Here is a 27,255-nt window from a genome sequence, read left to right as displayed (position 1 = left end):
AAGGAAACACAGCTGCCGCTCAGCCTTGCCATGGTGGAAAATGTTCATTCTTGAATTGAAATGTGTCTTTTTCTGTCTTTCATAAGCTTTCATTTACACAATTTCTCCATTCTTATCAGTTAGGGCTGTATTTGCATCCATATTTATTGGCAAATGTCTTTCCACACGTTTTGAGTGTCTTCACGAGCCCAGAACAGACAAGAGTCACTCTTTTGGGTTAGAAAATAAAAGCAGGTCGTGTCAATATCATGCAAACAGGGAATATGGGGATAATTTGTTCACAAAATAAAACCACTTGATGTTCAGAACAAAACAACTTTACAGGCAAAAATCAGTATTAAGTGTGACTTCGATAAGAACCAAGCACAGATTTAACTCTGGTCTAAAACAATCCCATGCAGATATTTGCATGATTTAATTAGGATTACAGTCTACTTAGGCTTTAAAGAGCCATGTTCTTTTATCTTCTGTTTGTATTTGAAAGACACTTGAAGAGTCATTGATTTAACAGAAACCACATAAGAAATTTAAAGTGGAATCTTAATTATCCCTGTTTGAAAAGGTGGCAGCACTTTTACTGCATATTTGCAATCACCCGGTTTTCAAAATTGTAAAACTAAAATGCGGTTTAACAAAAAGGGCATATATTGTATATACTGTATAATACGTATCAGGCCATAATAAAATGGCAACACTCAGGTCTTGATCATATCTTTGAATAAGGTAAATACATCTTCAGATAAACAAGAAGCAACCAAAAGGCTGAATATGGGTTTAAATTGCCAACATTGGAAAAGAGTGTTGCGATTAGAGAGCATTAATTAGTATTTCCATGCTCAGATAATGTATTGCTCTCCCTTAAAACTCAGCTCAGGTCCTCTCATCCTGGATTTTCTGAGTTCATGCTTGGATTGTTGCAAGACAACCATGTCTGCTCCCACAACGAATGAAAAAAATATGCAATCCTGACTTCCAGGTTCCAGGTGGACTGTGTAACGATAACGATAAGTGAAACTACCTCCCTCTCTGTGAGGTTTGCTGGGTCTGCAGTGCAGCCCGTTGTGGTTGGGGATCACCTAGGTCTTCACGTCCAGCACCTGTCACGCTGTTGCTGCCGTCATCTTATTCAAGCTTAAATGATGCACAAAAGAGGCTGATATTAAATTTTGGGAGTTTCCTGCCTGGAGCTGATGCAACTAGCAATCAGTGTTACCCCCCAAATTATGTTTAAACTGTAATTATGGACTCATTTACATTTGCATTTTAATTCCTGTCTTTAAATTTACTTTCACTTTTAGTTGCCTGCGGTAACACATGTTTGTGCACCTCACAAATGGTTGTGTTACATTTCAAAATGTAACCTTTGATCTGAATAAAACCCAAGCCAATATGTTGCACAATCTTATCAATAATTCCATGTACATCCATTAACGTTCTCATTATTTTAGTTTCTACTATATTATTATATGACACTATTATATCTTGTCCAGCTTTTATATAGCTGCCTTTATTTTAGCAATTAGAGCTACAAAAGGCTTTACTGTCAGCTTTGGCTTCAGCTGATGATCAGGAATATTTAATTCATACATGTATTTTTCTATTTTTATTTTTATTTTGTAATAATCTTGTGTTAATTGTAGGGGCCTCCTGGGGACCCTGGCATTACAGGATCAAGAGGAGCTAAAGGTATCAAGGTAATACACTTTTCTCTGTCAATCAGTCTCCATCATTGCATACTCCCAAATACATATACACAATGAACGCCATTTCTAGATTATTATTTTTTTTAAATAACTATTTTTGTGTGTTTCTCATGAGGCGTCTCGTGGTGACCAAGGCAAACAGGGATCTCAAGGAAAAGATGGACCAAAGGTAATTACATAAAACGTAAAAGCCTGGCTGTTTCTCCAGAATACTGTACAGACTAGTGAAATATATAATATACTTCTACATCTTGCACTTGCTCTCTCTGGCCAGCAGAGGGAGTCTGTTTAACCACTGTCTTCTCTCTCAGGGTCAGACGGGAGCGCCAGGGTTTCCAGGTGACCTCGGGGAGAGAGGATACACTGTAAGTTAGTATTTATAAACGCTCAGTTATTTACCCAAACCACTGAATGAACCCCCAAACCAAGAGTTAAACTAAGTGTTTTTATTTGTGCTTTCATCCTCTTGAGTCTCAACCAATTTAATTAATTTTACTTTATTTGTTCCTGTCCTGCCACAAGTTTAGCCAATCCTTAAAGTCTATTGAATCATTTCCATTTAGATGTCTTTGACTCCATCAGCAAATAGCCGAGATGATCATTGACTTGTAAGATAAATGATTAAATTAAGTCTTTCAGAGCTGGTTTTTTTCTGTGCTTTAATTGTCCTGTTGCACAGAATTAATCCACAAAAGGAATTCCATACATCAAAACTCATGTCACGAGATGCTGATGTTTGATGTAATGGGATGTGCATTTCTCCTTTCCTTAGCTCTCCATTACGACAGGGGAAGTGAGCATGTGACAGCTTCTATCTATATTGTGGTCTCACTTCCTCAGAGTTTTTGCTCCGACTACGTAGTAACAGATGATGTCACTCTTAAATAGATGTGTGAACACCATAAAATAAAGCCACCTTAAAAAATAAAATAAAATAGAGCCACCTTAGCAATTAATGTACATAGTAACAGACTACATCACTCATTCCTCTTAAAGTGACACAAAGTTCACAAGATTCAGCAACCTTAATAAGTAGTAAATGTATTGTATTGTCATTCAGAACAAGGTTTTACTTGAATAGAACCTGTTTTGCCCTCAGGTCCCATTAGTATGATGGAAGGTGAGTGTAGACGTGGGGTTAATAGTTCATGTGCTGGATGGGTGGCATCTCTAATGATGCAGGAAGCTCTGCTGCAAAAGCTGCTGCAAATATCTTCAGTGGAAAGGAAGCTGCAGATCATTTGTGGAGATTTGATCTGCCAGTCAGCTGCAAAGTAGCTTCCATACCGTACTGTAAGGCAGGATGTGAAGGCACTCCATCACAAACCTGTAGAGAGATGCCAGGACTGGGATGCCGTGACCAGCACACTTCAGCTTCTTCAAAAAGGAGAGGTGTCTGTGGGCTTTTTTGGTGTTGCTGGTCCCAGTGAGGTCATAGAAATGTGAACAGTGACATATGAGGAAGGAAAACAGCGTGGGCTGAGGGCACATTTCTGAGAGGATTTAGTGTTGAGAATGACGGGGAGGATGTGACACCTCGGGTTTTAGCAGACACTATCCAGTTGCAGAAGAGTGTTGTTCTGTATTTAGCTGCAGGGGCATTACTTCTCAATGAGCTTTGTAATTCATATTTCCACCTTTGCATCAACATTTATTCTTCTTTGTACAGGGATGTTTTTATAACAGATTATATCCTCTTTGTCATTCGCAGGGTTACTCAGGTCCGTCAGGAACCAGCGGACAGAGTGGCCCAAAGGTACCGACACTATATGAACGAACTCCTGCGTTCCTGCACATAAAATATTTTACTGTTTCCTGAGGTTTCTGTAAAGTCATTTCCAGGTTTATATCCATCAATAATTTCAGCAAAAGGAAACAACAATGGTGCAGAATAAATCACTTTGAAGTCAAAATAAGTTGAAAAGCTAAAAATAAATAAATTACGTAATGCAAACATGTATTAGTGCGTGTGCATATGTGTTTGTGTGTATGTGTACTATGTCTGTAAGTGATAAGGTTTAGATTAGATTAGATTCAACTTTATTGTCATTGCACATGTAAAAAGTACATGGCAACGGAATGCAGTTAGCATCTAACCAGAAGTTCTTATGCAGTGAAATAAACACATATACACATATATACACACACATATAAGGTGCAGGTCAGACATGAATGAATGATAATACATATTATGAACAGATGAGATGTGATTATATGATTTATACAGATTTGAGTTACAGTATATACATGGGTGATTGCAATAGTTACATGAGTGTGGAGGTATCTACAGTAGTGCGAGGAGGTAGTTAAAAGGTAAAAAGGTAAGAAGTCCAGTGCAAATATATTATATATAAGGTGATGTAGGAGGCTAGTCCATTGTGTCAAAATATAATTATAGCAACTCAAAATGGTACTCACTAGTTTGCATGGCCCCATGCGCCTGTATGCCTGACAACGTCAGGGCATGCTCCTAATGAGACAACAGGTATCTCCTCCCAGCTCCACCAGGGCATCACTGGATCATCACAGATCCTGCACAGAGCTGCAACCTAGTTGGATGAACCAAAAAAATCATTTTCCAGATGTTTCCAGATTGTTAAATTTAGATCGTGCAAGCATGTTGACCAGTCAGTGGTATCAGTTCCTTTATCCCCCAAGAACTGCCTGCATACTCTCATCACATGAGGCCAGGCTTTGTTATGCACCTGAAGGAACCCGGGACCCTCTGCACTAATAGGTCCAAGGATTTTTTCTAGAAAGCTGATGGGAGTCAGAGTGCTGTCATCTAGCCTGTAGAGGTCTGTGGATCCCTCCATGGAAATGCTTCCCGAGATCATCATTGACCCGCCACCAAACCAGTCATGATTTGGCACAAGACTGTGGGCGTAGGTTTATGCATAGGAGTTTTATAACAAGAGCCAATCGAGCTCCACGGTGCTGGGCAGTGAGAACAGGGCCCACTCGAGGACGTGGAGCCCTCAGGCCACCACTATTTAGTATTTTTCTGATTGTTTGGCCAGAGACCTTCACATTTTGTAGGGCTGTCAGTGCTCACCCTGTTCCTCCTTGCACTAAGGAGCAGATACCGGTCCTGCTGGTGGGTTAAGGACCTTCTACGGCCTTGTCTCGCTCCGAGAGTAAATGCCTGTCTCCTAGAAACCCCTCCATGGTCTGCAGGGACACAGCAGACCTTCTGGCAATGGCACGTATTGATGTGGCATCCTAGAGGCTCCAGGTCTCCTCATGCTACCAGTAGTGACACTGACCCTATCTAAATACAAAAAATAGCGAGAAACAGTCAGAAAAGGTGACCAGAGGAAAATGTCTGCGGCCTCCACCTGTAAAACCACTCCGGTTCTGTGGGTCATCACATTGTTGCCCGACTAGTGCACTTCTTGTTAATTTCCTTAACGCCTTCTGATGTCGACCCAGTGGATTGACACATTGCTTTTGTTGCCTGGCAACGAAAGAGCTGATGATGACATCTCATGCAGCATCAGCATGTAACACGAGTGGTCACTGTCTGCAGACGATATGAGCAGAAACTCAGCCAACTGTTCCAGATCCAGGGTACAAAGATGCTCCTTCACAGTAACGTGTCCTGGATCACATGATCCAGGCGTAATCCAGGATATGTGTCCTTGTCAACAAGCACCACAATCACTTCTCCTTTATGCTATGGGCGTGTATACCTGTATGCTATTTGATCAACCTTAATAACGCTACATTTTAGTGGCGTGTTTTAGTTTCTTAACGACAGGCTTTGCAGTTCTCTTAGAGCAGTTAACAATCAACTTCAGAAATAAAGTTAAAGATTTCATGACAGTTAGTCTGTGAATCATCCCGTTTCCCCCAAGGAAGAAACAGATTTTTGAAAAAAAAATATTTTAGATTTTTCTGATTCTATACAGATGACTATTAGTGTTGTCTTTAAGCTAATCTAAACATTTGTCTCCTTTGAGCTACTTTAGAAGTTACATTGTGCAATATGCAATAACCCTCTACAATGACTCTTTGAAGAGACTTAAATCATGAAAACTACTGCAATAATTAATTTCCTTTTGGTGATTTAAAAAGTTATTTTGAATTTGAATGAGAATGGCACATGGCCAAGCAGGAGTCTTTAAACAGAAGTTGCCAATTTTATGGAGCAATAAAAACACAGTCATTCTTATTTTAATACAGCAACATATTATTTAAATAATTATGAATATTTGACGGATTTTTTTTTTTTTTTACTGAAGCCCACAATAGCTGTTATAGACTATATCTTTAATGAGCTTCAACGAAGATGCTACTGAAGTGATTAAAATAAAGGAAGTTGGAAGTTGTTTTTCTGACTAATCAATATTAAGAAAAGGAAACTTGGTTTTTTCAAATGGTATGAATAATAAACAGCTAGTATTGTCGAAAATGCAGGGTATCCCTTTTTTGACAAACAATTTCCCTATTACGACAGAAATGATGTTTGTGAATTTTCAAACATTTGGGATATTTCCAGCATGTTTAAATGCAAATGCAGCTGCCCCCGAATCTTTCGAATTAGGTGATCAAAACCCCCCAAAATGACAAGAGATAGAAAATAGAAAGTGAATCTGTGACTGAGACAGCAAGAAATAGAAACCAGAAGTGAGTGCATCCCAACGGTGTGACCTCAGTGCCGCCTCTCTTCTCATGTGAAAGATTAGTTTCTGGAACTTCCCCAACTGTTCTCTGTTGACTCGAGTTCAACATGATGAAGTTTATAACACCTGTTATTACATTTTATAAAAATAAAAAAACCCCTCTGGAGCTGTTATCACTTATTGATTGTGTTTTTACAACAATAGGCAATGTGTCTGTGAGGTAATTTCCTCTAAGTATTTACTTCATTTACAGTAAATATTAAAAACACAGAAAAACTGAAACTGCAGCCTAAAGATCAGCCATACCAAGACTGTGATTATTGTGTTAGACCGTAAATCAATTAAAAGTGAGATAAAGTCATTGCTCAGTTCAATTCTATTGAGTTTCTTTATTTAATTGTTGATTACTCTTGTTACTTTTCTTGTTTCAAAATGCTAGTCACAAAAACTCCTCAGATTACAGACACTTAGAAAAACTAGTCAAGACTATACAACATGGTTTTAGAACTGACTTCATCGTCAAATCAAATGCCTTCTCCACCCTATAAAGGCTTGACCCGTCTGACAGGGTTTGATATCAACATTAGTGACTCAGCTCAAGGCCACAATCACAGGAAGTGAAATGTGTTAATCTTTTAAAACTCAAGTTGCGCCCATGAAGGTATTACAGGGTTCTTCAGAAATCCAAGCCCTAAATCAGCACCAGTATAGTCAGAACTGTGATTTCCCATTGCTGATGTATTTTTTTCTACCTGTGTTCTATGTATTTTAGGGTACTAAAGGTTTCAGTGGAATTCCAGGCAGCGACGGTGACCCTGGAGAAGATGTGAGTGGATTAAAATCAGACCACAAGTAACTGAAAAGTCTCCAGTCACTCAATTTTTTCCCCTGGTTGCTCCTCAGGGTCCTATCGGAGTCCCAGGGTTGTCGGGGGAGCCTGGACAATTTGGTATCAAGGTAATAATAATGGCAGAGATGTTTCTCATTATTTGACTTGATTATTGGGTCAAAATATCTGTAACAAGTACACATCACGGTCAACTACCTCTGTATCTGCTTTCAACTTGAAATCACAACAGCCTCTTGTATGAGATATCAATGCACAAATGGTTTAGAGATAAGTTATGACTATTTGGTTAATTGTCACTTCTCTGGTCTTGAAACGTGGCACCAAGCACTTCAATACTCATCAACTATAGAAGTCGTTTCAGTGGAGGCCGCAGAGCTGAATAAGTAATAAGAATACTTCATTACTGAAGTTGTAGTTGATGATATTTTCACAGATGTACAAGTGAAAATAGTGCTACATAAATCTGAAAACAGGTGGCCCAAGCCTAGACAGCAATTTGAGTCAAGAGTTCCACAAAGCTTGATGAAACTCTTGATAAAAGCTGATAAAGCCCTTACTTTCCTGCTATCTGTTTCCCCCCCAGCTTATTCAGTAGAATGAGTAAACCAGGATAATTTTATGAGTCAGTTTTGCTTCTCTAGAAGTTATCAGGAAAACTGATTTCAATTCTATTCAAGTCTAAGTAAGAGACATATCTAACTTCACCAGCTGCCAACATACAGATCCAAATGAATGCTACTGTAACATGGGTATTTGAGCACAAACAAACTTAGTTATATCCCCTTCCTTAAAATACCAAAATAGATATAAGTTTTAACACATTGCAAAGATGAAAGATTGCACAAGAGGTTGGCATATGTTTTTTTTTGTTAATTAATAAATGTGAGTCCTTTATGGTCATTTTAGGTCATATCCGTCAATTTCCCAAAAATTCAGTAAAAATGCATAGGCTATACTTTGTTTTGAACGTGTCTTATTTGCGTATGTTATTCTAATTCATTTGCAGGGCAGTAAAGGAGATGATGGTGTCAGAGGACCTCGAGGAAGAGAGGGCAAAGTGGTAAGTGAGCAGCCAAAGGGACGTTTTAATAAGTCAAAGAATGAATGAGATTCGCTGCGTGACAGTTTTGGAAAGATAGGTGATGACGCGCAGACACAAATGTAACCCTCTCGCTATCCTGAAAACTTTGTTTACATCAGGCAAACCCTCTTAAAATGTATACAAGCCTTAGACCAGTAAATTAGTACAATTAAAGTGTTTCTGCTGGACAACTGAAAGTAAAAGCTCACTAGCAAAGGAATTGTTAAAGTGTAACAGAAACTGAAAGCGAGTGGATGTCAAAACTATAATAGCTCAGGAGTAAAGTACATAGATCAGTTTCTAAAATTCCCCAAGGTTTCTCTGTTGTTTTGATCCATGTGAAACAGAAAGGACATCATACTTTTATACTGCTGTAAAACAAATGATCCCTTGGAGATTTTGAAGATATCATCGAATCACATGCACAGACATGGTTAAAAACCTGTGATATACTGTATCAACATGTCTTGAGAAATTTTTATTTTTTAATGTGGTAATACTGAAAATCACAAAAACTGAAAACAAAACTGGCTGTAACACTAAGATGAAGATTGTTGTATTTGACTGTAGAAAAAAAAAGAAACAGAAACAAGTCGTGGCCGAGACGTGAGTCAGCCTTGCTGTTGATGTCTTGCAGACTTTGAGAGTACAGAGTCACAACAGAGTCACTTTTTGACTTGTCCACATTCAACACAGTGTAAAAGTAGTATAATATGAGCTGTCTGGAAGTTTAGCCATAATCATATTTAACCAATTCCTTCCACCTGGATAATTGTACTAGGTTTCTCAAAGAAACATGTTTAGGAAGTTGAGTCATACAGTCCTAAGGATTAAAGGTCTATTATTTACGACTTCATGGTTTAGTTTTTTACATATTTATTTATCTTAATTGCCTTCTCTGGAAAGTCCAAAGTCTGTGCCATATCCAGTCTTTGGTGGCATTTACAGCCTTAGGGATTCCCTGCCATTTGTTTTGTGTGACACTTTGTTTGTGTTTTCCATTTGCTCACCATAGGGAAGTGAAACTCACTCATCTGCTTTCTTTTGAACAGTGCAGACTCTTGTGATAATAGAAAAAAAACTCCAGATAAGATTATTTGTGAGTACTTGGCAGAAGCAAACTGAATTAATTCAATTCAATTTCAATTGTATTTATATAGCGTTTATTACAAGCGTCTATAGGTGCTTTCCAAAGACCCAGAACATGATCCCCGAGCAATTATTACACAAACAATGGCAGGTAAAAACTCCCTTGGTGGGAGAAAAACCTTAAGCCAAACAGTGGCAAGGAAACCTCCCCTTTAGGAGGGAAGAAATCTTGACCAAGACCTGGATTATAAGGGGGGGTGGGCTCCTGCTGGAGGCCAGCTGGGCAGAGCAGGAAAATGGATATCAGAAAGAGAGAAGGAAGAACAGAGAGAGGAGACAGAAGCCCCTTTCACACAGAGATTCCGCAATATTGGTGTAAAGAAGTCCTGCCAATACGCCGCCTTTGTTGGTTCACACAGAACCATACAACGCCGGCATAACGCCGCTCCCGTCTGTAAATTCACACAGCATGCCGGCGTTCCGCAATCAGAGGCGTGACGACATCGTCAGCGCTGGCCCCGGCTGGCCCCGGCATGCCGGCTGTGTCATTCACACAGACCCCGTTTCGTCTCTGTGACGGCTCTGTGACTACCTCCGCTGCCGGCTTATTGGTGGGGCCACTTGGCCCCCCCATTCCGCCTCCGTGACTTTCACACAGAACAGCGAGGCGGCTTAAAGGCGCAACGTTCCCGCCTCGAACTGGCTGTGTGAAAGGGGCTACAGACACACTGTCAAAGGTACAAAAGACAAGACATATTAGTATTAACTATCTGGCCTAAGAACTAAGGCCGCGTTCAGACTGCAGGCAAATATCCGATTTTTAGCCCATCCAGATTGAAACTGGATGACTCTTTTGAAGTCTGAACAGTCCCAAACCGCATGATATCCGATTTTTGCAAACCAGATGGAAACCACCTCCAGGAGGTAGTTTCATATCCGATCCATATCTCATTTGGGCAGATGCGTGTCAGTCTGAACAGCTCCAAACACTCAGATCGGATATGACTGTCCCAGACGCTCCAACCACCCGCCCATTTCCAGTTGTGGAGCTACTCATCCTTTCACAGAGAGCATGTACAATCTCTGATGTCACGTCAAAAACTATTATTTGTAGTTTAAGTGTTGCAAATTCACATTACAAAATGTTTTAATAGCAGAGAAAAAGACTGCATTTCCACGTACGGTGCGCGTCTCCGCGTACCCTACGCCGTAGGCTCTGCGTCGGTGTAACGCGGAACCATAAATCAGCCTTCATATCTTCCTATCAGTCGCGCTGTGAGCCTGAACCTGCAGCCCGTCAGCCCCTCTCCTCCTAGGAGGACAGGTTATGGAGCGGGGCTGCCAGTTATTAATTGCTGGTTCTGTTTTGTTAACTCTGAGCTTTGTTGGTTGGTTTGTTAGTTTGCTGGTGGTTTTGTTCTGAACACCTTTCTCTGTTTCTCATTTTGCTGGGACGCCGGGTCCCTCCGCCGATCACACAACTTTTGCGGTATGCGTTCATTGTTATGTCTAAAAATGATGCGCAGTGCCGACCCAATCAGAAACGGTACAGATATTTTGGGATTTTTTATATATAAAAAAAATACATGACTTCACACAATACACGCGCTGGGTGACGCCTCCGCTCCGACGTCGTTGCTACGGCAACCCGTCAGATCAGTCAATGATGTGGCCCAGTCTGAACAGAGCCAGATCCGATATGGACACTTGCTAAAAACAGTGTGGACAGTCAGCCCTGAAAATCGGATATGAGAAGGAATCAGATATATATCAATTCAATTCAATTCATACTTTATTAAAGACACATCTTAAGAAGAGGTCCATAGTACCATTAAAAAACATTATACATATAAAATACACAATATAAAAGACAACAACCTATAATATAAAAGACAACAACAAAAGACTAAAAAAAGAACAACAGTGACACAATAAGACGACAGTGTCAGGCACAAGTGTATAGACATGACCGCCAGTGGTTCCACAACGTGGATGTGAACCTGACTGAGCTGAGTGCAGGATTTGTTAAGCAGGTGATGATGCTGTTTATAGAGTTAGATACTCTACATATACATTTGTACATCACCTTCCGTAGCACAGCAGCACAGGTTGGTACTCCAACACTAGCAAACAAATGACTGGCACTACAGCTCCTTGGGACTCTAAGAAGCAGCCTCATGCAGTCATTATAAGCCACAGCGAGCCTCTGCATGCTCCTTTCCTTCTACTGACACCACAAGTGGCCAGTGTAAAGGGATGTACAATATGTTTTAAACAAAAAAATCTTAACATCCTCTGAGCACATGCTGAATTTGCGCAGTAGCATATTCACTTGGGCATACATCCTTCTACACTGTCTATAAATGTCTCTGTCATCAGAGAGATCCTTACTCATAAAATGACCGAGGTATTTCACCTCGTCACACTCGGTGAGAACAGAGTCTGCCAGAAAGAAGTCAGGAAACTAAATATCAGATTTGCCTGCAGTCTGAATGCGGCCTATGAGTTCTTTGAACATATGACTGAGGTGGTCAGAGGGTGGGACTGCAGGGCAGCATGCAGCTCTATGGGCTCTGGCCGGCAAACATATACAGAAGAGAAAAAGAGGGAGCAGACCAACACAACAAACTAGACAAGAACAATGGAGAATGATTATGGTTACGAGATATAAAACTGAGAATTGAGCTGAAGAAAGGAAAGAGAAGAAGAGGAGAGAAAGAGGGGTAATGGGCACAACTCAGTGGATCATGTTGGTTACTCAGAAATTGCTCAGAAAGATAACAGAATTTTTCTCTCCACTGTTTCCCACTGTTTGCTCATGAGGGATAAATTGTTTACATTTTCCCAGTTTTTCCTCCAAGACAACTTTTGTTGTGAGCTGTTGCCAACTTTATGGAATCATTGTGTTTTGTGTTTATAATATGAACATGTGAGAAACTCGCAAGTCACAGAGGGAAAATTCAACAGAAAATAAATCTAGATTAGGAAGTTTTGGGGGGTAATATAATAAATCTACCGGAAAAGAATGTTATTGTGACCATCAGCATTTCTACAGGTGCTTTTCAGTGCTCAGCTGTTTTTAAGGGGGTATTTTTTTAAAGTACAGCTGTACATGTTTTTGACATTATGGTGATGAACTCTGACCTTATTAAGTAAAACCAGAAAAGGGAATGTCCCTTCCAGACAGAAATAATAACTGTCCGTTCAATGTGATCGCAACCTTTCGAAAAGCAGAAGTGGTCATCTTTGCATTTAGGAGAAGTGGAAAAAGGCCTAGACTTAATACACAGATGTGTGAAAAAGAAAAGACAACTTTTACAACTTGGGGGGAATGAACAACAAAGCGCGATGAATGGGCAATCTAGTTATATGTTGCATGTTACCGTATATGTTGTTATGTGACTCCACTGAACATTTGAAGTGGAGAACTTGATCTTATTTATCCTAGCTACAATAACTTGCATTGTCCCAATTATCTCTAATTCTAGCTTTCACATCTCTACTGCTGGGGCCGACAAAGCTAGTTTGTGTTTGTTAAACTTGGTTTATTTCTGTACCCAAGTCTAAAAGATGGATAAATACAACTTCATATGAAGAAAATGTGACATATATAACGACTTGTCATTATAATATTAGTTAATTTGTTTTTATATTTTTTATACTTTTCCTCTGCCTCTATAGTTTGATGCTTTATGAATTGTCTATATAATGTGGACAAATGTTTGAAATATAAAATTATTGAAAAAATGACTGCAGCTGTAGATGATTTACTTGAGTGCATTACAATATAACTTTATTTTGAAAAGATGAAGAACATAATAGTGAGCTGTATATGTGCTTGGGTTTCTGTCCCCCACATCTTCTACAACCCCACATTCTGTTGTCTCTGGTTTCTTTAGTTTTGTTGCTAATTCTGGTCCCACGTCTACAAAGAATCTGTTAAAACCATTCACCAAATCTTCCATATGACGGTGTCCACTCAGTATCATATATAAAAGCCGCAGCACAACTAAACAGAAAAAGATTTCGTTGCATTGGCCGGGAATCGAACCCGGGCCTCCCGCGTGGCAGGCGAGAATTCTACCACTGAACCACCAATGCTTGAGTACTGAGGTTTTTTTGCACCTTTTTTTTTGTGCAATTTTTTCAAACACCGACATATGTACTTGGGTTTCTGTCCCCCATATCTTCCACAACCCCACATTCTGTTGTCTCTGGTTTCTTTATTTTTGTTGCTAATTCTGGTCCCACGTCTACAAAGAATCTGTTAAAACCATTCACCACATCTTCCATATGACGGTGTCCAGGGGCGAAAATCCCGGGGGGGGCAGGGGGGACAAGTCCCCCCCATTAGTAAAGCTGTCCCCCCCTAGAATAATTTGAGACAGAATTAATAATTTTGGAACAATGCAGTAGTATTTAGTAGTGATGCACCAAAAGGAAAATTTGTGGCCGAAACCGAAATCGAAAATAATAATAAACAGTAAAATCTCATTACACTTAAAACAAGAGTCATCACTGGAAAAATAACTTGTTATTTGACAATTTTCACCTGTTTCAAGTAAATTTTCACTTGAAATAAGTAGAAAGATCTGCCAGTGGAAAAAGATTTATCTTATAAGCAAAACAATCTTGTTCCACTGGCAGATTTTTCTACTTATTTTAAGTGAAAATCTACTTGAAACAGGTGAAAATTGTTGTTTTTTCCAGTAATGACTCTTGTTTTAAGTGTAATGAGATTTTTTTTAAACTAAAAATGAGACATTTTAACTAGAAATAAGAGATATTCTTGTTAAGATTGTGGGTTTTTGCAGTGTATTATGTCAGATATGCTGTATTATTGCCACCTTCCACCTAATACCATTGTTTTGTATTACTCTAAGAAAGCTCTTCTGCCTGTTTGCGAGATAGAGATGAAAATGTCAAAATGCTGTATTAAAGGAAGGCTAAAACTTTTATTCCTTGTCCCCCCCTGGATTTATTCTCTAAAATTTTACTGTTTATTGTCCCCCCCAACTATGAAACGGGATTTTCGCCCCTGACGGTGTCCACTCTCAGTATCATTTATAAAAGCAGCAGCACAACCAAGCAGAAAAAGTTTTCGTTGCATTGGCCGGGAATCGAACCCGGGCCTCCCGCGTGGCAGGCGAGAATTCTACCACTGAACCACCAATGCTTGAGAACAGAGATTTTTTGCACCTTTTTTTTTCTTGTGCATTTTTTTCAAACGCCAACACTATAAGCCATGCGGTTTCATCAACCATCAACATTCACGTCCAATCTGAGGACTTTGTCACAAAATTGTGCCAGTTTCAATAGCAAAACCTGAATTCACACTAATATTGCACAAGTGACGTCGTTCACTCTCAGTATCATACATAAAAGCAGCAGCACAACTAAGCAGAAAAACTGTTGTTGCATTGGCCGGGAATCGAACCCGGGCCTCCCGCGTGGCAGGCGAGAATTCTACCACTGAACCACCAATGCTTGAGAACAGAGATTTTTTGCACCTTTTTTTTTCTTGTGCATTTTTTTCAAACGCCAACACTATAAGCCATGCGGTTTCATCAACCAGCAACATTCACGTCCAATTTGAGGACTTTGTCACAAAATTGTGTCAGTTCAATTGCAAAACCTGAATTGAATTCCCACTAATATTGCACAAGTGACGGCGTTCACTCTCAGTATCATACATAAAAGCAGCAGCACAACTAAGCAGAAAAACTGTTGATTGCATTGGCCGGGAATCGAACCCGGGCCTCCCGCGTGGCAGGCGAGAATTCTACCACTGAACCACCAATGCTTGTCGACTGCGCCTTTTTGCGCATTTTTTTTTTTTTGTGCAATTTTTCTCACATCCTGGCTCCCTTTCTTTTCACATAAGGCATGGGTTGTTTGGCAAACTTTACCAGAAATATCCCCCCCTGTTGTCGTATCTGTGAGACTTTGTAATGCTGCCAGCTCCTCAGTAACTTCAAAGTTGGAATTTATTCCCCGAATAAAAATGAACAGTCGTGCTGGGTCCTGCATGTCGTTGCTCTCATCCAATGACAACGAAAAATACACAAAATCTTTAGCTTTCTCTTTCAGCTGGGTGGTAATGTACATTATCCCCCATTTCTTCATCTCACCTGGTGACTGTAGATACGGACAGACTCACCGCGTTTAGGACATCTTTCCACAGCTACCTTTAAGCTGGCCCGGACGGACGCCACGTTCATCTGCGTGTGACGCAGTAATGTGCTCTGTTGGGCTAATCCACATTTTAGCTTAGTCACCTTGTCTCTCCTCACTTGGCCCTGCAGGCTAGCACACTGGCGGATTTCATAATGTCGACGAATGTTAAATTCTTTGAACACTACTACCGTTTCTTTGCAGATCAGACAAACTGCCTTTTCCTTGCACTGAAAAAAAAATAGTCATCTGTCCACTGCTGTTTGAAAACTTTGCACTCTAAATCTATTTTTCGTTTCCCCAAAACTTTCGGCATTTTGTCGTCTTCGTCTTCTTCTTTTTTTTTTTTTTTTTATATTTTTATCCCGGTTTTTTCTCCCTATTTTATCACACAGTGTCCCTACCTAAGTCAGTCCTGGGCATTGCCATCCTCTACCAACCCCGGGAGGGCCCTGCACAGGTCTCCTTGTCACTACCTGATGTGAGTCGCTACCCAATTTGAGTCACACATGCGCAGTCGCGTCCAACAACAGGGAATGTTATGCTATATAAGGGTATTGATGCAAAAAATCTTTATATTATTTTTAGCAAAAAATATTTATATTATTTTTAGCAAGCATAGCAAGCATGATAGCCAAATTACCTTTCAAGATGTAATTACTCATAGAACGAGTAATCTTCCATTTGTCAGCTTTTCCCAAACTGGGATGGAACTTTCTGGATTCCATGTATTCCATGTAGGCATGGAGATGATGGAAAACATTAAAGTCGCTCATTTTAATCAATAATCGGGTAATGACAACACTACTTCTCCACTGAAATGCACATGTTGGACGCGACTGCGCATGCGCATGCGTGACTCAAATCGGGTAGCGGACTCACATCAGGTAGTGACACCTTATCCTGAGGAGTGAGCAGGCCGCATCTTTTCACCAGACAGGGTGGGGCTTCTCTGGCCGGACGTAACGCGTGACGAAGGATCACGTTATTCCGGCCGGACTCTCCCCACCCCATCTGTTCCCCGGGTGGCCAGAGGGGGCATGTATAGCGCAGGACTGTTGCATGTTTTTGTGAGGGTAGCTCACATTAGCTACCAAGGGAACACGGGGAGAATATGCAAACTCCACACAGAAAGGCCCTTTCACCAACCCCACCCAGGGCGTGGGCACTGAAGTCATGGGGGAACTAACACCACAGCACCCACAGCGTCCTCCGGCGAGAATCGAACCCAGGACCTTCTTGCTGTGTGACGGCTGCACTACCAGCTACGCCACCGTGCCCCTAAGTACGGATATCTTAAGTACGGAATTTTTTTTTTTTTTTCTGGGATCATAAGTGCTTTGGCAAAATTGGCACAATTGCTTTGGCGGGCCAGATGCGGCCCGCGGGCCGTAGTTTGAGGACCCCTGACATAAGGTTTATCAAAAGCTGAAAGGCTTTGGTTTTTGCCATCCTGGATTTTACAATCTCAAAACGGTGGTATTTCACATTTTAAAATCAACCCTTATTTGGTGTTGTCTGTAGAATCTAAAGAAACCAAAGGGAAAGCATACTGTATAAGCCAACATTAAAGTGGGCCTAGAAAGGTACGCAAAAATGGCTTTGCTGGACTGTACAAGCAGCAGGGAGATTTTGTTTTCCCCTCGCACTTGTTTTAATCTTGAAATGTCAGTGTGGGATTTTTCGGTTTAACAAATGGTTTTCAATCAAAATGTCAAACCTCTAAAAAAATAATTCCCCACAAGAAAGAAAAAAATAACTGCAGGCTTTCTTGTTAACTGGCATTAGTGGTATGAAAAAGTTCTGCAAATACACTTATGACTGATTTTTGTTGTTCAGAGTTTACGTTCAAAAGATATCAGGGATTTTACCTTTTACATTTTTCACTTCCCCACATTTTTATGCAGATTTTGATCTGTCTTTGGTTGGTTGATTCCACTTTTATAGTAGTGTTGATTATTACTTCTGAATTATAGATGCAGCAACTTCTACTCTATGTAGGGGTCCATAAATCGAGAGGTCCTAAGACAATTAAGGAGACTAAACTTAAGTGGATAGATGTTACAGATCTCTAAACTCTTCTGCTGTTTTCTCCAACAGGGGGCTCAAGGAGAACCGGGAGATGCTGGATTGCTGGGAAAACCAGGAGTAAAGGGCCTCCAGGGCCAGACAGTGTGTACAAATAACACAACATGTATAATACAACAATGCTGCCAAATAATCTGCAGTCAGCAGTACTGCGGCTGATGTATCCTCTTATTAAATATCAGATAACTTATTGACCTTACCACCCAAAATTACATCCAAGTTTAAAGGTTGTAATTTTCAGGTAACACAATGGTTTAATTAAGGATGAAAAGAAATGTTCTAAGATAATTCACTTTCCATTTATTCTTTGTCGTGTGTATCATTTCGAGATAATGTCTTTAACTAATGTTTCTCCTTCAGGGGCCTAAAGGTGAGACGGGGCCTGACGGTGTCAAGGTGAGTTCTTTCACAACATTATGAAAACACTAGAAAAGACAATCAAAACATTATATGCTGTCACTAAAAAGTGTTATATCACATAAGTGGTTATTTGTAGGGAATATTTACGTGCCCTTTTATGTGATATTAATATGTTCAAATTTGGTGTCGTATCAACATTCCTCAAAAAAAAATTCCGGATTAACACATTTTCATGGGGCATCCACAGATTTTCTTATGTGTGTTACCTCCAGTGATACCTCTGTTCAATGCAATAAAGACTTAACACTCCTGTCACCTAGGACTGGTGGAGAGTAAAGGTGATGCAGGTTTTAGAGTTGGGTAAATACCGAAAACCCTTCACAGCTGTTTTACCCCTTATCGATAACTAAGCTTTAAAACTTACAGAAATACAGTAACGAGGCAGTACGCTTGTTCATGTGAAGTTGTGTTTTAGTATTTTATATTGAAATGTTGTTCTCTGGTAACAAGAATCCTCTTTATACCAAATTGCGGCAACAAAATGCCCATCTAAAAAACTCTACAAACCTGAAAATCTTGAGTAAAGTGCAGTTGAACTTCTTTTCTTGGTTTCAACTTTCTCAGGATTACATGATCCGGATGGCTGAAAAATTTAAGTTCAGCCATTGTTTTATAAGATCTATTACATATGTTTAGCAGACACTTTAACCCAAAATCGCAAATGAGCAACTCATCGGGGTAAACTTAGAGGTCGTGTTCTTGTCTCAAGACACTTCAACACATGTAGAGAAGAATTTGGGATTATATCCATCAATCTTCCTATTAAAAGATGACTCTGCACCTCTTGGTATACAGGACCCGACAAGGTGCCTTTAAAGGTCATCATCAGAACTGAAACGAGATTGGAAATAACATATAACAAATAACAGTCTGTAAACATGAGAAATCCCCATCGCCTACTGACCTTTTCTTGCTTAACCACGTCTTTCCTGTTTATCAAGCACTAGTGAGTTGTTGTCTGGACGTAATTCTGGGGATTAAACAACAGCTGTTTTTGTTTTTATGAAACTTATGACTTACTATAACTTCCTCTTTCATCACAACTTTGTTGTTGTTTTTTTTCTTCTGCAGGGCGCATCTGGAAGGACTGGCATAAAAGGTGAAACAGGACAAAAGGTACTTTTACAGGTTCACAGTCAGGTGATAGAGGTGTTGTTCCTCTAACTGCACGATCCATTTCATTTCCTTTTTCCACCCCTGCTGGATATTCACTGTTCTGCTTCCTTCCTACCTCTCAGGGAGGCGTGGGCGATGGAGGAGACAAGGGACAGGTGATAACATGATTTACATACTTTTTACCATGACGTCATAGAAGCTCATTCTGCTTTTGGGTACAATGAATTACCAGCAGTACTGAGCTCTGCTCCATGTGTAACATTTCCTGTTGATAAAGTACAACAAATGATTGATAACCTTCCACACCCACATCAGGAAATCAGGAATGTCCATGATGAAGCAGGAATAAACCAAATAAAAACCTAGTCTGAATCACGCTCTGAAATAACAGAATGAAGATAAGCAATCAATAAAATGACGGAGCCCAAACATTTAATTAAATTCATAAATAATAAACAGTATATCCACATACATTTAGCCATAGTGACTAATGCTCCTTACAATGTAAACAAGTATTTGCAGTCTTGCAAGACATACAAAACTCTAATATTGTGGGTGCGTGTGTGTGCATGTGTGTGTTTTATACAAAAACTTGCACAGCTCCAACAGTTGGCATCCATTAGCAATTTGGTTTGGAATGATATAAGTAAGACAAAATATTGGATGAAGCTAAATATCATTGTGCTAATTCTGATTTACTTTCCACAGAGTTAGAGTGTTATCGCATTTTAACTGAGTTAAAACACAAAGTGGAGCCAAAAGTGATTCCCAGTTAAACTAATAACTTGTGTGTAAAATGAGAGGCAGTAGTGTAAAGTAGAAATGACTGGTTATATGTCAGCTTTTCTTCCTCTCTGTCCTCCTGTACGGCAGCGAGGGCTGAAGGGAGGAGCTGGTCCTGCTGGTGGGCCCGGCCCTGTTGGACCACCGGGAATGCCGGGGACCAGAGGAGACCGCGGCACCATCGGTGACCTGGGCGTTAAAGGGCAAGGAGGACCAAAGGGAACTCATGGTCCAGCTGTGAGTAACATTCGCATGAAGGTGGTGGATCTTTAATCCTTGTACTGTCTTTGGGTCAAAATTATATACTTCTCCTATCCTTCTTTCCTCCTGCTCTCTCCTTCCTTCTCCCTTCCTCTTTTCTCCCTTCATTCCTTCTTTCCTCCTACTCTCTCCTTCCTTCTCTGCTTCCTTCTCTCCTTCCTTCTTCCCTTCCTCTTTCCTTCCTTCCTTCCTTCCTTCCTTCCTTCCTTCCTTCCTTCCTTCCTTCCTTCCTTCCTTCCTTCCTTCCTTCCTTCCTTCCTTCCTCCCTTCCTTCTTTCCTTCTTCCCTTCCTATTTTCTCCCTTCCTTCCTTCTTTTTTCCCTTCCTGCCTTCTTTCCTACTGCTCTCTCCTTCCTTCTTCCCTTCCTCTTTTCTAGCTTCCTTCCTTCCTTCCTTCCTTCCTTCCTTCCTTCCTTCCTTCCTTCCTTCCTTCCTTCCTTCCTTCCTTCCTTCCTTCCTTCCTTCCTTCCTTCCTTCCTTCCTCTTTCCTTCTTCCCTTCCTATTTTCTCCCTTCCTTCCTTCCTTCCTTCCTTCCTTCCTTCCTTCCTTCCTTCCTTCCTTCCTTCCTTCCTTCCTTCCTTCCTTCCTTCCTTCCTTCCTTCCTTCCTTCCTTCCTTCCTTCCTTCCTTCCTTCCTTCCTTCCTTCTTTTCTCCCTTCCTTCCTTCTTTCCTTCTTTTCCTTCTTCCTTCCTTCCTTCTTTCCTCCCTTCTTCTCTTCCTCCTTCCTTGACCCGAAGACAGCACAAGGGTTAAGGCTCTAAAGACCAACTGCTGACATTTATGACTTCACTTTCTTTAAGGACAAATTTTCAAAACTGTTGGAAAATAGTGAGGTAGTTTTTAAAATAATCAAAGCAGATTTTGAGATGCGTGCCGGAGTTGTTTTGTGGCGGTGACACAGAGAAAACACAGCGAGTGGCTTGTGTCCTACAGGGTCCTGGTCTGACTGATGAGCAGGTCCTGCAGCTCTGCATAGGTGTGGTCACGGCCCAGATCTCCCAGTATGCCCAGGCAATCCGGGGCAAGTGCTCGCAGGGTTGTCCCATCAACAACCGGACACTGATTGGACCCCCGGGAGGCCAGGGACCATCAGGACCACCAGGCAAAACCGTATGTACCACTCCAAGTTCACACCAGTGATTGTGTAAACTTTTGATTTGTAGGTAATGTCCCATTATACATCAGTTTATTCACTGGAATATTACATTTTACATTTGCAGTTGACATTGAATTTCATCTTTGCATATCTAAGTTGTTTTCCCTTCATCTATCAGGGTAAAGCAGGAAAAGCTGGAGCAAAAGGATCCCCGGGTGTTCAAGGTGACAGAGGGCTGGAGGGACAGATGGGAGCTCAGGGCGACAGAGGTAAGATCACCTCTTCATACTACAGTGTAGAGCTGGAACGACTCCCCAGATCAATAGTTCTGACCCTGATTCTTGTGGTGAACTGTGATAACTTGATCATAAAAGAAAGATCACTCCCTTTATTTTGCACTGAAGCTAAATACTCTTTAGTATAGAGGCTTTGCCACTTATGGTTTGATTAACTAATTGTTTGAAAACTGTTACTATTCACCTTTAAAAGTGCTATATTGAACGTAAAAAAATCTTATTGTGTAAACTAATTAACCATCGATATGTCCTCACGTGTAAACTTGCATTTTCCTTTCTGTGTTTTTGTGTTTGCAGTCATCACTGTTTCACACAAAGCTTTTTTTTTTGTTTTATTCTAACAGGTCGGAAGGGAACCAAAGGCATCAGAGGTGATTCAGGTAGAGGCCTGCAAGGTCCCGATGGACCACAAGGACTCAGAGGTATGACAATCTCTCTCTCTCTCTGGGTGTGTTTTGTTGCCTAGCAACTGATGCAACCATGGCAGGTAAAACAGGCGAGTTCCCTTAGTTGACAACATGGATGGAAATATTTTAGCATCTGGGGAGCAAAGACGCTCCTTCACAGTAATACGTCCATTTGTTTTTATCGAGTGCTGCAATTCCTCCTTTACGTGTATCTGTTGTCTCTCCCTGACTGTATTTTCTGAAATGTTAAAGTAATATTATATAATAATAATAAACGTATCATAATAATATCATCTTAATGCTTTTAATTCCACAGTTTGTTTATAAGATGCCTTTATTTTCTGGTATAATTTATTTGTAAAATACCGTATCTATTTTTTGTTGATTTGGAATTTTCATCTTTTTTTTTTTTTTAAGTAAAGGCTTTCTGCTCACCCCTTAAAGTTTAAACTTTTTAAATGACTTTTTCAGGTTTGCCGGGTCAACCAGGAGAACCCAAGAATGGTATGGAGGGTGCCCGGGGGCCTCGAGGTTTTCCCGGTCCGGTGGGTGTACTGGGGATGCTCGGTAACCCAGGCGTGCCAGGATTTTGCGAGGCGCGGGACTGCAGCATTTATGCGCCGGTGATGCGCAAGGAGCAGGGTCTCGTAAAAGGACCCACAAATTCAGAAACCTAGACCTGAACAGAAGCGCCATGGACCATTATGGGACGATTGGGTTTCTGATGGCAGTCGTTTTTAATCCCAGTGATGACACCCCTGGAAACTGGCTTTTAATGGAGAAAATCATTTTAACTACATTTGTGACTAGGTATTTTCTTGGGTTTTTTAACGCTGTGATTAAATTGTCAGTTTGTACTCTGTGTAGAAATAAATTCAGAAAAAAACTTTCATCTGACCCAGAAAGGGCTCCAAAAAAACTCTGAAATCCTAAAGTGGGTCATACTTAATTATACTGAACTAACTACACAATGATATATTCCGGAAACATTTCAAATGTCTTTTGATTTGATAAAACAAGTAAATAATTTGCCAACACTTATAAATAAAACTTGTTTTTATTTTCTCTGGAACCTGGTTAAATAAATAATGCTATGTAAATATTATGTAAAGAAGCTGAATTACATGTACTGTGCTCTCAATACCATTTCAGATAAATTTGTGGTTTTTTTAACCTGAGTCTCCATTTGTCAGTCATATTTTTTTTTAAATGTTTAACACATTGAGTGGCAATTATTATTTTGAATTAATTCCAGGAGTAACTGGCTTTCTGAACAATAAATCATCAGCATTTCAGATATTTTCATCGACTAAATAATTAAGACAGATTGATTTTCAGGTGAAAAATGTTTAAATCACAGTTCTCGCCAGAGGATGGAGAAGATTAAAAGAACATAAAACTTGGTATCAGATTTTGTCAAATAATTGACGAAACTAAATGCAGTTCAAGAACTATTAAACTACAATAAAAATGTGTAGCTGAAGACATTTATTTGTATTCTGTAAGTGTTCAATATGTGCAGATTTGTTGCAACTCTGGTATCTGGAGCTCAGATGATACAGATGAGCTACTGATGAATGAATTGCCTGTACAGCAAATTGCACATAAGCAAGACGGTGATTATGGACGTGGTCGGTGCCAGTGGCTCTGTGCTGTTGTTACCTAGCTATCAACCAGTAACTTTCACTATCTCAATCTTTTAAAGAACTTACACAGACTTGTTAAAGGTTGGAAAAAAGATTTTTATTAGGCATAAAAAGCAAGCAATAGAGGAAAAATAATAGCACATGTCTGTTATATTGCAAGAAAATCACAGTATATTGTGATGTTACAGTACTGGGATATAACTGGGATTATAGCAGAGTTAGGGGGGGAAATACACTGTCTGGATGGAAAAAAATACATCTAATTGCCTGAGGAATAAAAAGCAAAGACACAAAACTCATTTTAAAGGGGTTACATTTGTTCACGAATGAAAAATAACAAATAACAAATTGTAAAAAAATCTGCCATGAAACAGGCTCAATAAAAGCACCACTGGTATTTAAAGTAGCATTGTTCAGTTGGCCCTTTTTGTAAATTGTCCCTTCTTTGTCATCCATTGTGCTGTTAATGCTTTAAGGGTATTTCTGTTACCTTGAACAGTAAATGTCACATTATTGCTTAATGTCCTGTGATGATTAATGATTAAAATGATTAACGGAATGAATGATGTGAGCAAAGATTATCACGGAGCAGGAAAGAGCATCACTAGAGCTTTCTTCACTGATTTTGAAAAGGGAGTGATGAACCCATCAAGACCTAGAGAGAATATAATAAATAATATAATATAAAATGTAATCATAAATATAAATAAATATATTAACTATTTGTAGTTTGTGACCAGCAAGATAAAAACTGTTTGAAAAGGTCCTGATTGTTTCTTTCAAAAGATATATATTGCTATATTGTGGTAATTAAATAATAGAAAATAAAGACTTAAAAAGAGCAGATAGCAGCAAACATGAATGGAGAATTTAATGCTTGATTGTGCCCAATTGAAGCCAAATTAAAGTGCATTATCAGGTAGGTAGTTGTTTATGGCTCAAACGTGCATTGAGATTACATTTGTTATGATTTGGCACTATGTATGGAATCAGTTTGATTTCTATCATCTAAACACATATTTAAAATAATAATTTTCTCTTAAAGTTATTCTGCTGTAGTTATGATCCCTGAACTAATCAAGAGGTTTAATGAAACACTTGGCTGGCGCTTGTCTGAAAGAAAGTAAACATTTACTGTCTTTTTTTCATAGAAAAAAAGATGAGTGATAATCAACACATTAATAGCTGGCTTAAGTAAATACTGACAGCTTAAAGTTTAACATAATAGCACTGTCGTTTATATCTGAAACGTGGATTGTTTTGTTGCATGATTCTATTAGGGTTTCAGAAATGAACCAGCTCAAAGTGCCAGGCTCTTTGGCAGGAGGGGTACTTAAAGCACAAAGAAATGCTTCAAACAGTCACATTTCAAAAGGTAAACCTAGAATTTAAAAATGTTTCAAAGCCAGGGGTCCATATAAATGAATTCATATTTAAAGGTTAAACTCAAACCAAACAATTTTTCCAGGTAATTTTTGGAAAATCTTTTATGTAATTATCACGTGACCATTATATTTTTATGTATAATTACTCATCTGAAACTTGAAGGTGTAGTGCCACAGGGGTTTTGACTTTGTTAAAAATTGCGATTACTAATAATTCTGCAGTAAATACAAAGAAATACAATCTGCTCGATTACTGAGGGAAGCTGTTTTTGTATGAAAGGGTGTTACATAAACTTTTAATATGTATTCTATTAGAATAAAATGAATTGGAATATAATTGAACTGAACTGTATTATTAATAATCTAGTACCTTGAGATGACTCTTGTTGTGAATTGGCACAATACAAATATAATGAATTCCTAAGAATTGCATTTAGATTTGGTTTTCTGTTTATCCACCGATCCGGCCATTATTTTTCCACTTATTCCTATTTGGTGCCACGGGGATCTGGCACGAGCACACCCTCGACAGGTCACCAGTCTCGAGTTTGCAATCTAAACTATTATTTCATCAATTAAATTAATGTATTTCCTTGTGTGTCAGGAAAAAAAGGTTTAAAAAAGCTGACACATTCTCGCAAAACAAGTTAGGAAATAAATTGTAGCTTAATAGTTGGCAGTTTGACAATTTGTCACGATTTGAGAATTGAGGCAGTAAAGTGTTTTTAAGCATATTTAAAAGAGAACATGTTTCACAGTTTTAAATCAAGTTGTTGGTCTGCTACAAAAGAACCAGTTATAGCACCAGATGCTCTTTCGTGCTCCAACTCCAACTTTCAAGTACATTCCTAATACAGCAGAATGGATATTGTATTATTTGAAATTTCAAATAACTTCCTTCAATAACCTTAATTTTTTAAAAAACAAAAAAAAAAACAAACAAACATTCACATTAAAATAATGTACTAGTTGCACTGGACTAAAATTTCCTCTGGACCTGCATTAAAATTACACCCCAACATCTGTATTAAGTGAAGCCTGCTGGATAAGAGGTGTCCCTGTACAATAATATCAGTTTTGGAATTTGGTCCCTGAAGGCAGCCTTGCATTTTATTTAACATTTACCTTTTATTCAACATTAACTTTTAATATTTAGTAAAAAGCATCTGATCAGACACTCAAGAGTTAGATTTGTGAAGCTTAGTGATGATTAATTTCTGTCTGTTTATCAGTTAAAAATATCAGATAATTGCGATATGTGGTGGGTATAGGTTGAAGTCGTACTATTGTATCACACTATGTATCGTAATATCCATCGTCACGTTGGGAAAGAGGCAGAAAGGGCGACGAGAGAATTTGTTCTATTTTTAAAAGATTCCTGCCCACACATCACTGAATCACTGATATATGCATTCAGACATGATTAGTCTGTAATAACTACACATTATTGCAGGTCCCCAAATAATTTTAGTCCCGTGCAAATGGGGCATTAATCTATTTTTGCCAGCTGTGGAAAATACTTGGTCCCCTGCTACACATGACTCGTAAGCATGCATTAGTATTATAAACATATACCGTAAACACACTGTTCCATGTGGCAGCAAATACTTAAATGTATGTCGAGTAAAAATAGATTAAAGGGGTGCAATTAAAAATTACAATACAACAAGTTTCTAATGCTAAACCGTAGAAATTAAAAAAATAAATAAATAAATAAAACAATCTCATAAATTGGGATTTGTCTTGATGTTTCACAAGTGCCAAAAGCTACAGTACACATGATACTCAGCTGCCACTCAGTGCAGTCGATGGGAAAAATCTTTAGTCTGGATTTTTGCAGTCTATCTCAGTCTGGCTCAGATCTCAGAAGGCAGTGTGTAATACATGTCGTGGTCAAGCTTATATTAACAGAACTAATTTATTACTGTATTTGATATGTTGTATCATAGGATTTAACATTGAAGAATGCATGATGGAGCAGAGGCGTAATGAATAATTAATTAAGTCTCCATCATGATTCTTTTTTGGCTAGCCAGACAGTAAGATAAAAACAGATGTGCAAAATCATGGTCGGATTTGTCAGAACCTTCGTGTACATGTATATGCTAAGAGCTTATAAAAGAGTATGAAAGCTTATGATAAAAGTATAGACAGAAAAGTACACGATTAACAAATTAGCCATAACATTATCACCATTAACAAGTAGCACAAATAAATATTGCTCATCTCACTAC

General features: G+C 39.2%; 1 protein-coding gene and 4 non-coding genes across 5 annotated transcripts in view; 1 reads left to right on the top strand and 4 right to left on the bottom strand.

The window, feature by feature from the left end:
• Positions 1-23,641, top strand: part of zgc:113232 (uncharacterized protein LOC541546 homolog) — a 33,330-nt gene extending 9,689 nt beyond the window's left edge. The window contains exons 11-26 of the mRNA XM_061717359.1: positions 1,641-1,694; positions 1,819-1,872; positions 2,015-2,068; positions 3,415-3,459; positions 7,101-7,154; positions 7,232-7,285; positions 8,185-8,238; positions 17,623-17,694; positions 17,971-18,006; positions 19,102-19,146; positions 19,269-19,301; positions 20,020-20,166; positions 21,125-21,301; positions 21,466-21,556; positions 21,928-22,005; positions 22,462-23,641. Coding sequence (XP_061573343.1) covers positions 1,641-1,694; positions 1,819-1,872; positions 2,015-2,068; positions 3,415-3,459; positions 7,101-7,154; positions 7,232-7,285; positions 8,185-8,238; positions 17,623-17,694; positions 17,971-18,006; positions 19,102-19,146; positions 19,269-19,301; positions 20,020-20,166; positions 21,125-21,301; positions 21,466-21,556; positions 21,928-22,005; positions 22,462-22,667 — 1,254 coding nt within the window. The 3' untranslated portion in view covers positions 22,668-23,641. The remainder of the gene's footprint in view (positions 1-1,640; positions 1,695-1,818; positions 1,873-2,014; positions 2,069-3,414; positions 3,460-7,100; positions 7,155-7,231; positions 7,286-8,184; positions 8,239-17,622; positions 17,695-17,970; positions 18,007-19,101; positions 19,147-19,268; positions 19,302-20,019; positions 20,167-21,124; positions 21,302-21,465; positions 21,557-21,927; positions 22,006-22,461) is intronic.
• On the bottom strand, positions 13,379-13,449 carry trnag-gcc (transfer RNA glycine (anticodon GCC)). The gene has a single exon. It is a non-coding gene; the product is annotated as a tRNA-Gly (tRNA).
• Positions 14,454-14,524, bottom strand: trnag-gcc (transfer RNA glycine (anticodon GCC)). The gene has a single exon. It is a non-coding gene; the product is annotated as a tRNA-Gly (tRNA).
• On the bottom strand, positions 14,765-14,835 carry trnag-gcc (transfer RNA glycine (anticodon GCC)). Its single transcript has one exon. It is a non-coding gene; the product is annotated as a tRNA-Gly (tRNA).
• Positions 15,081-15,151, bottom strand: trnag-gcc (transfer RNA glycine (anticodon GCC)). The gene has a single exon. It is a non-coding gene; the product is annotated as a tRNA-Gly (tRNA).
• Positions 23,642-27,255: the final 3,614 nt, after the last annotated feature.

This window comes from Cololabis saira, chromosome 3 (genome assembly GCF_033807715.1).
Source record: "Cololabis saira isolate AMF1-May2022 chromosome 3, fColSai1.1, whole genome shotgun sequence".
Lineage (NCBI taxonomy): Eukaryota > Metazoa > Chordata > Actinopteri > Beloniformes > Belonidae > Cololabis > Cololabis saira.
The sequence above is the reverse complement of the archived record's forward strand: the minus strand, read 5'-3'. Positions and strand labels throughout refer to the sequence as shown.